Source organism: Myotis lucifugus, unplaced genomic scaffold (genome assembly GCF_000147115.1).
Source record: "Myotis lucifugus unplaced genomic scaffold, Myoluc2.0 scaffold_217, whole genome shotgun sequence".
NCBI lineage: Eukaryota > Metazoa > Chordata > Mammalia > Chiroptera > Vespertilionidae > Myotis > Myotis lucifugus.
In genome coordinates, this window is record NW_005871265.1 from 2,081,561 (window position 1) to 2,091,845 (window position 10,285).

A 10,285-nucleotide genomic window follows, 5' to 3' on the forward strand; every position below is an offset into this window, starting at 1 on the left:
GTCCTTCTTCATCTCCCACTCCTGAGCCTCCAGAATTGTGAGAAAATAGTGTCTGTTGTTTAAGCTACTCAGTGTGCCCAGCAGACTCATTCACATGTAAAGGACACACACACACACACACACACACACACACACACGCACACACACAAAACAGACCAACTAATTTGTTTAAAATACTCTATGAAACTTTTGCCACAGGATAATTATTGATACAATGTATAGTAGGCACTTAAGTGGATGTGAAATCAGTTTTTAATGTTTTGCTATGTTGCCTATCCCCGAGTAAAGAAAGTTACAGTAAAAAGGGAATTTCCCTTAATTAATTACATTTCTTAACATTCATCAGCCACATAGTATAGTTTGCTTTTAATATCATTAAAAATAATAAATCATACCTGACATCCTTTTTGAAAGTTCGCTGGTGTTATCCAGTCTTCAATCATTCTCAGAATGGAAGCTCCCTATAATGGAAAAGAATGGGAAATTAAACTGATAAAAGATATGTAAGGGACAAATATCAGTAATTATTATTGTGACTATAATTTCATGATCATATTTGTGAGATTTCTTGAAGATGATTCTGCTAAATTACTAATTATAGCTTTGTTACTTTAGGGTAAAAATACCACTTTGCACACCCCTGTTTCGGTGCTTCTGAAATAACTTATGGATAAAGAGAAATCGAAATAGATAAAATAGCCAGCATTTCAGTGGCTTGAGGCTCAAGTAACTATTGCAGTTCACAAAATGAACCAGCAGAGGGGGACGTTTTAATGAAAGAGAAGAAGAGAACATCTTGTAATACTGTGTTCTTTCACGAATAAGGAAAGCAGTTTCAGGATACAATTTTGGCTACTTATAATTTATATTAAAATACTTGAAAAAGAATTATATTTAACAGAGGGAAGTGGGTATTTGATAAATTATCTGCATTCAGGTATGAATATGTTTAGAGGAGAAGCTGTAGGACATATTGAGGAAGAAAATGAGTAACAAAACTTTAGGTCACTAGATTTTTCAGCCACTTTTCATAAAATTATAATGGATAAAACTGCCTTTTTACAACATGTTAACAAAGTCATCATTAAATCTTACCTAAAAATGAATGAAGGTAATTCCTCCAAACTGAGTTGGATTTAAATACTTATTAGAAGCACTGCTAGAAAAGGTGTCCACATGTATGGCATTTCTTATTAACCACATGGACTATATATATATATATATATATATATATATATATATATATATATATAATTTACTGCCTTTAAAAAACAAAACAAAACAACCCTGACTGGTGTTCCCAGTGGTTAGAGCATCCGCCCGCACACAGAAGGACCTCAGGTTCAATTCCTGGTCAAGGGCGCGACATATCTGGGTTGCAGGTTCTATCCCAGCCCCAGTTGAGGCGTGTTAGGGAGGCAACCATCAATGTGTCTCTCTCACATTGATGATCCATGTTTCCTCTCTCTCTCACTCCCTTTCTCTCTCCCCCCCTCCCTTCCACTCTCTTTTAAAATATATATATATATATATATCCTTGGGTGAGAATTAACAAAAAATAAAAATCAAATAAAGCAATTTAAAATTTGATACCTAAAGTTTAAATGTTCAATTAGCAGAGTGAGTCCTGTTATAAACAAAAGTACAAAAGAGAATTTTTTAAAAATTTGATTCAAAATCCTGAGACATTGATCACATTGATCAGTTTCACTGAAGAGGACAAGCTTTTGAATATTCACTCAGAATAAGCTCTGCACTCTTTCTAAAGCCTATTAACATAGTTTAACCACGTGACCACCATTTTGTGGATTTACTAAAAGAAAAGGCACCAAGCAGGAAGATACTAAAAACAATGCCATAGTTTTCCCACCTTGCTGTAGGATATTCCATCAAAAGCAGATGTTATTTCAGCAGGATTTGACACAGTGACAACAATGGGGTGTGAAGACATCAAAGAATCATCCGCTTGTACAGGTAGTACATCTTCAAGTAACATCTGGTCCCGCTAAAATGATAGAATGAACCAGAGAAATATAGTACTTCCTTTACACTGGTTCAGATTTCAACATAGCATGTATGTAACACAAATTGAGGGAAATAAATATAAATTATTCCAATTATTTAAAACAAGCATTCAGTGTTCAAATCAATCCCATCTTACACTAATCGTCTATACTGACTCCATTACCTTCTCCTATTTATAACTCCTTTGACTTTGCCTCCATATTACAGGCCAAGAAGACACGAGCGTCTGTGGATGCTGCCTGTTACCTCTGTGTGGCTTTCAGACATGTGCCAGACTTTTGAACCCCTGCTTTCCATATCTGTGCAGTGGGAAGGATGATATCATCACCTGCCAGATTCGTTCTGAGAATTGAGGAAGCATGTTGATTTATCAAAAATTGATGTTTGAGTTCTTTAAAAAAATTTTTTTGTCAACTAATCATTGGAACTTGGGTGATATATGATTAAATGAAGAAAACATTTACTTTTGCTTTAGTTCAATTAATAATCATCTTCTCATTCCAGTCCTGTTTTCTCACCAAAATAGAGTTGTTGAGCGGTCTAGCCCCGTAGTCTTTCTTGGTTCAAAGCTCATCTTTCCACTTCCTTGATGTGTAAGTTCAAACAAGTTCCCTTACCTGCTAAATAGGGTAATGATGGCATCTACTTTTTAAAATTGCGCAGCTGATTCAATGAGCTAATGCATGGTAAGCAATTGGCAGAGTACCTGGCATAAAGGGAAAACCTAACGCAGCTATTATTAAGATTCTTAATCAATTAGGTTCTAAAACCTAACTTGTTCATCACTACTAATAAAAAAACAAAAGCTTTATTGGTCTTCCTGAATTAAAAATATTAGTTTACATTTTCAGACTTTATGATTTCCTTTTATAATAGGCAAGGTACTATTGTCAATCAAGGTAAACTGTGAGGCATGAAGAGAATAAAGTTTTCAAATGAGGATTTAGACGTACAGAGCTTCCAAGTACACAGAAATATATTTATACCTAAAGTTACATGTAACTTTAGAGTGATGACTGCCAACCAAGGTAATTTTGACTTGGACTTCAATTTTTTTCTGCTCCTGTACAGTCTTTAGGTAAGTAGACAGAATCCTGTTCTCAGTGTCAGGAAATTTTACTCTAGTCTTAGTTGTGCTACCAATCGTCTATGTGACAATGGAATGTTATATACCCTGAGCATAACATTTTCACCTGTGAAATGAGGCTCCACTACTGTGGTACTTAGCAAGCTCTCTCATGATGCATCTTTATTTATCTGCCCTTTTTTCCACCCACAAGACACCAATTTGGGAACTTCTTAATGGCAGGTATTATTTATTCAGTTTTAGGTGCTTTATAGTGTTTACTGAATGAGAAATGAATGAATGAATGAACAATAACTGGGTTCAATTGTGTGATTAGATTTTACTTAAGAATTGCATATTAAATTCTTCTGGAATTTAATTGGTGTTTTTAAAACACTGAAATTGGAATGTGAAAATATAATGGATTATATATAACAATATTAAAATGTTGTAATTTATTATATCTTGCTGTAAGAAGGACATCAGTTTATTTTATAGAAAAGACATTTTTTCATTTATATAGCTTAATTTCAATAAATTATGAAATCAGCAATTTTCAGCATAGATGGGTAGTTCTCAACTAGGAGATTATATTTTTGTTCCCAGGGGACATCTAGAAATATGGGAAGACATTTTTGGTTTTTCAACTGGAATGGAAGGATAACTGGCATCTAGTAGATATAGTAGATATAAGCCCAAGACATTGCTAAATATTCTACAAGACACAGAACAGCCCACAATCAAGAATTATCCGATCCAAAAATTCAATAGTTTCATGGGTAAAAAATTTGATGTATATTAAATTTGTAAAGAAACAATTGTTACAAATTAACTTTTTCATTTTTTAAAGTAGATTGTGGAAACTGTAGGGCTTCAAGCATTTAACATTGTCTTTTTATTCTGTCCACTAGAGGGCAGTAGTCTATACAGTACACAACTGTGATTCTCTAATTTCACACATCTACACACACTTTCATATATATAAACAGATAAGAATACTCTCGCTAGCTAAATATAAATACAAACAGACCTAACTTTTTGGAAAGACATGTCTGTAGAGTTCATAGAAGCCTCTGGGCGGGAAAAAAAGGAGACATATGTAATACTCTTTGTAATACTTTAAGCAATAAAACAATTTTTTTAAAAAGCCTCTGTTCCAGGCCCCTCAGGGACACACAGTATGATAATAGTAATTACATGTGCATTTTGGGAACTTATAAGACAGAGAACAATGTTTTCTCGTAGAGGATGGAACTGACTCAGAGAGGATATGTAACTTGCTCAAGGTCACATTCCCTGTGAAGCCCTTAAGAAACGAAGCATCTAGGATTTGAACTTGAGTTGAACCAGTGAGTTTATGCTCTCATCTCTTTACCGCACTATTCCAGCAACCTGTGTAAGGTAAGTCATTCACAAACTTAGGCTTAGACATTTTTCTGAGGGTTAGCACTACAGACACTTTCTTGCACAGAGTTGGCACTGTCGAAGCTGTTTTTTTTCTGCGCTGACACATGTTCTTGAGTGACTCTACTGAGGACATCCCCAGATCCTGGTGGCCAGTTGCCCTCTAGGGCCTGGGCCTAGGCTCTGAGGTCCAGTGCAGTAGAGCCAGCTGGCTCCACCCCATTCTCACAGTGGAATTCCCGATTCACCACTTCCCTTGACCCCAGACTCCGGGTCATAGTCCAAATGCTTCAATCTGCTTTGCATGAGAAAAACGGAGACTTGGAGCTTGTATGCTTAGGACTCACCATCTGCCAGTCTCCCTCTGCATGGTTTACTCCCAGGAACTCAAAGAAGGAAGCGAAGCCCTCATTCAGCCACAAGTCTTCCCACCAATCCATGGTCACAGCATTTCCAAACCACTGAAATGATAAGCAATGGAGTCATAGTTAGATTCTTGTGCCTTTGGTAGAAAATTTCAGTACATTCATTTGTTCATGTAAATTTTATCATTTGACACAGAAGTGGCAGGCGTTCTTAGCCTTTATCTCCTGGCTTTAAGATGATCTAAATTTCCCTCAGTTTCTTGCCTTTAGTTAGGCATTACTGGGAATATTTAAAGTTATAGGAAGTGCATTTACTAAAGGCAAGACAATGTGTCTTAAAAGTCTCAACAATAAGGAATTAAATTAAAAATAAAATAAATAAATAAAAGAAAAAAAGTTTCTCTATAGTACATTTATCGGCACTAAGACTTTCAAGCAGGATTTTTTGAGTTGGCTACTTTTAATTGGCTAAATTATTTCAATTCCAAAATGAGCTAATTTGAGGCTAAGATTCTATACCTGATGCACAAGTTCATGGGCAACCACAGTGGCAACCCTCTGCTTGTTGGACGAGGCTGATTCCAGGGGGTCATACAGCAGGTTCGTTTCCCGGTACGTGATGAGTCCCCAGTTCTCCATCGCCCCAGTGCCAAAGTCTGGAATAGCAATCTTATCTATGGAAAAAGAAAGAGTCCAGTGAGAAAAACATTCTTTCCATTTGTTCATAAAATTAACAACGTACGTTCTGTGGGTGAATGTATTTTAAAAAATCTAAAAATAACTCTTCAGTCTTCATGCACTCAAAATTTCCATGGCCCTTTTCCTGTTGGCTCCAGATATCAATGTGTCATGTGTTTTAATAGCAATTTTACTAATTACACATTTTTTACTAATGGCAATGCTCTTTTCAAGACCTCTGTAATTTTGTGTCTTTTGTTCCTCTCTGTACGTTATTTTAATTAGCTTTTTAAATAATTTTCACTTAGATAACACAGAGTATCTGTTTTGGGGATAAGCTGTGAAAAATTAAGAGAATGACGTTTTCAAATGAGGACTTAGAAGCACAGAGCCTCCAAGTGCACAAAAATATATTTCTATCTAAGGTTACACAATATTAGAAAATAGAAATTCTACTTTTTCCCTAACTCTGTATCATTTGAGGTCAACCTGACTCCCTACGAATTGAGTAACTTACCATCCGGTTGTATGTATTAAAGTAGCTGGATCAAGATGGAATTGATGCCCTAGCTGGTTTGGCTCAGTGGATAGAGTGTCGGCCTGCAGACTGAAGGGTCCCAGGTTTGATTCTGGTCAAGGGCACATGCCTGGGTTGCGGGTTCCATCCCCAGTAGGGGGTGTGCAGGAGGCAGCCGATCAATGATTCTCTCTCATCATTGATGTTTCTCTCTCTCTCTTCCTCTCCCTTCCTCTCTGAAATCAATAAAAATACATTTTTTAAAAAAAGATGGAATTGACTACATTCTCTCTAAATTTCCTTCCAGGTCTAAAATGTTGAATTTTATCACAACTTCCTATTCCTTATTTTTGCTGGGGCTTATAATCTTCGACATACTATCTGACCAGAAGATGTGTTGATCAGTTCTATGTTAAATCCTAAAACAGAAAATATTTAGCTTGATTACTGGACAAATTACAGTCCAGTTAGTGAACTATAATAAAAATCTAATTTCTTTATCATTACATAGAATTTAAATGAGGCACATAAATGAAAAATTAAAATTCCATCTAACATATAAGAAAGGCCTTTTCTGGTTAAAATAAAGATTCTTAAAGCTTTTTATAAAAGAATGAAAATAGATCTTAAGTGGAGGTCAAGATTATGGCTATAGTTTCCTATTCATGTTATCTTCATTCTTATGTTTGGTTTTTGTTTGTTTGTTTGTCTTTTTCACTTAAAAGGTAGAGAAGTATTCCCTACAAGGGCCAATATTTTTCATAGTATTATGAAGAATAATTTAATTTGGGAGGGGGGAACTAATAAACACAGAAGTCATTTCTAAGGACAGTCTAAGATGGAGTCAATACTGAAAAAGTTGGGAACAAAACTGAAAGAGTTGAAATGCTTGTAGAAATATGGAGGAGGAGGAAGAGGAGGATGAAGACAAGGAAGAAGAGAAGTTGTAGTATAAATTGTAGTAGTAATTGCTACAGTAGTAGTTCTTATAGTAGTTTTAGTAGTAGTACAGTAGGAAGAATAATTGCAGTAGTAGTAGTTGTTGCAGTTGTAGTAGTAGAAGCAGTAGTGGTGGTGGTAGTCATACTAGTTGTGGTAGTAATAGTAATTGTAGCAGTTGCAGTAGTAGAAGTAGAAGTAGTAATAGCAGTGACTGTAGTAGTGGCAGTAGTAGTATAGTGGCAGCAGTATTTGTGAAGAGGAAGAAACAAAGCAAAGAGAACAGAGAAATAAATATGTGAGATTTCCACTTCCTAGGATTTCTTGGGTGGTACAAGTGAGATAAAGAGAAAAAAAAGACCTTTAAATTGATGTGCGGAACATTTTATTAAACATTCTGATTTTGATGAAAAGTTGTTTCTCTGCCTGTCTCCTCTATTGATAATAGTTTCTAAGCAATCAAAAAAGAAACTGGATCTACCGCCATTGGATGCTGGGGCCTAGCCCCAGCAGTCCAGGGGTTCCCAAAGGTGTGGACGGAGTCGGCGAAGAAAGTTTTACACAGAGACAGCGTTCAGAACTCTCTAGCTTTCCTTAGTCTCCGTGGATCTTCCCTGTGCCTGGCTGAGGCCACAGAGAAAAAGGAGAGAGATCCCAAGGCAAGCTGAGCCTTTATTTTATAGCGAGAGCTAAACAAGGTAGTGGTTTCTATAGTTACACAGTTCTTGTAAGTTTCACTTGTTTTGATCATAGTTACACTTCCTGCACTTCCCTCAGCCCATTAGCTTCCCAGCTAAGATCTAGAGAGCCTCATAAGGTCAAGCCTAATTATGCTAAGAGGACTGTGCCCTCTAAACTGAGAATTGTTTGTGACTTTGCCCACAGGTCAGTCCGAGGCTTAACCCTATATCAGCTCCCCACAATTGAAGAGAAAATCTACACACTTGCTTAGAGCCACAGCCATTCCCATGTAGAAAATTTGGCATTTCGGCTGCTTTGCATCAAGAATTATATCAGACATGGATATGGGTGTTCCATTTAAAGTCTTTGCTAATACCATTGAGGTTACAATAAAGAATTTCTGCTATTGATAGAAGTATCATATCAGTACCATTTTGATATAGCTCTTTTTTTTAAAAATAAAACTGCTCCATCAGAAAAAAATATTTATTGAAGGAGCACCATTGTTTTATTTTAACTGCTGAAGGATCTAGAATTAGTCCTGTGTAACAATAGAAAGACTAGATGCACATAGGACCTCAACAGAATTATTTATTCTTCTTATTTCCCAACTCATTGATGGTAAGGAGGCAGTGTAAGTTATTAGGATGGGTACTAATTTTGAAATCAATTGATCTAGGTTGCTATTTCTGGTTACTTCATTATCAACATCTGTAGTTTTGTGCAGTGCAATACTTTAATTTTTATTTGGAGATAAAAGACTATATATTTATCAGGTGAGAACAGAGTATAGACATTCTTGGAGGAATCCAGAATGGATCCTTCCACATCTACTAAGTATTAGACACAAACTGTGGGCACACAACAAAAAAAATTAAGGGATGGGTATTAACTAAGTATGATAAAAGCTGGAGGAAGTGAATTAACTTAGGTGAAAACAAAAGCAATATTAAAAATCTATATATATAAAAAGCCAGGGTCCGTAATGTCCAAAACGACCGAAGGAATGACCGAACGCCAGGCTGTGTGCACAGCAGGCTCGGGTGGGTGGGGACTGGCCAGCAGGCTGAACTCTCGGAGAGAGGAGAGAGAGAGAGGCGGGGCTGCTGGCGAGGCCCAGAGAGAGAAGCAGGGTCTGATCCACAGCCTCCGTGTCAGCTGCTGATCAGCCCTTGCCTCTCTCTCTCTCTTCCCCCGGGCGCCGCCAGCAGCCACGCCTCTCTCTCTCTCCTCTCTCCGAGAGGTCAGCAGTTCAGCCCACTCGCCAGCAACCTGGGACGCCTGCTGATCAGCCCAGCCTTTCTGATCAGGCCCAGAGATAGGCCCGGAGAAGCTGACTGGCATAGAAACCAACCAATCAGAACCAAATCTGGGTGAACTGCAAAGGCAGAACCTAAGGTGGGGGCTGAGGAAGTGTTTAAGGGCAACAGCTGTTTGGTGTAAGGTGTAAGAAAGTGGTTCAATTTTTTAATGACCGGTTTGGTAGTACAGTGCATATGGCTGGCTATCAGTCCAGATATAGAGATTATGTATTTTTGTCTGCCAAGAGCATCTCCTCCTGCTGAAAAAGGTTCTCCACCCTCTCATTTAAGCAATCCTATACTATATAATCTATCTATACTAATAAAAGGGTAATATGCTAATTAGACCAGGTCGACCAGCCATCTTCCAGATGTCCGACTTCCTTCTGGACAAAGCCATGGTGGTGGGGGCTGAGGCATGAGGTAGTTAGGGGAAATCAGGCTGGCAGGGGAGGGCAGTTAAGGGCAATCAGGCAGGCAGACAGATGAGTGGTTAGGAGCCAGTGGTCCCTGATTGGAGAGGGTGCAGGCTGGGCTGAGGGAAACCGCCCCCCCCCCATGCACTAATTTCATTCAACGGGCCACTAGTAAGAAAATAAATGATTCTCACCTAATTTAGGAAGAGCATACTCCATATCAAAGTATTCTTCATAATAATCAAATACAATTTGAGTTATGTTGGCAGCATATTCACCTGTGTGCTTTTGCTCTGGCTGGACATATACAGTAAGCTATTAAACAAAACACAAACAATCAGTGAAAATTAGTCTTCATTTGATAAAACATATGACTCAGTGGAAATAAGCATAATTTGAATCTCAGTTCTGCATGGACAAATCATGTCACATTTCTGAAACTCATGTGTAAAGCAAGATAACACTGCATGGCTCACTGAGTGATTTCAATGATTGGAAATAATTTAAGACAATGGTTGGCATACTATTTAATACATTTTTAAAATGTTACTACTCTTTTCTATTTCAAACATGTATTGACATTTTAATATCTACCTATCCATCTTCCTATCTATCTGACATCAATCAATCTATCATCTATGTATCATCTCTGTGCAATTTGTCTTTGAGGAAATCAATCATGCAGTTTTTCTCATCTAAAGAGCCCTTGGATACTTGTTTACCACTTGGTCTATTCTATCCATTGCTATCCAAATGACTGTTTTGATATTTTAACTATTCTACTCTAAGAATCTAAAATACAATGATTTTAAGATTTTCCTGAGAGGGAGGCATCTTGATAAGCTACATCATTCTATAAGTCTCTAGGATATTATTTTTGTGACATCATTTAT

The 10,285-nt window shown here is 37.2% G+C and overlaps 1 protein-coding gene across 1 annotated transcript in view; it reads right to left on the reverse strand.

Annotated features, from left to right (window-relative positions):
* The window catches only part of ENPEP (glutamyl aminopeptidase), a 90,344-nt gene that overhangs the window by 47,258 nt on the left and 32,801 nt on the right, over positions 1-10,285 (reverse strand). The window contains exons 5-9 of the mRNA XM_006098041.3: positions 9,587-9,707; positions 5,380-5,534; positions 4,843-4,956; positions 1,871-2,005; positions 396-461 (exon numbers count right to left, since the gene is read on the reverse strand). Of these exons, the coding sequence (XP_006098103.1) occupies positions 396-461; positions 1,871-2,005; positions 4,843-4,956; positions 5,380-5,534; positions 9,587-9,707 (591 nt within the window). The remainder of the gene's footprint in view (positions 1-395; positions 462-1,870; positions 2,006-4,842; positions 4,957-5,379; positions 5,535-9,586; positions 9,708-10,285) is intronic.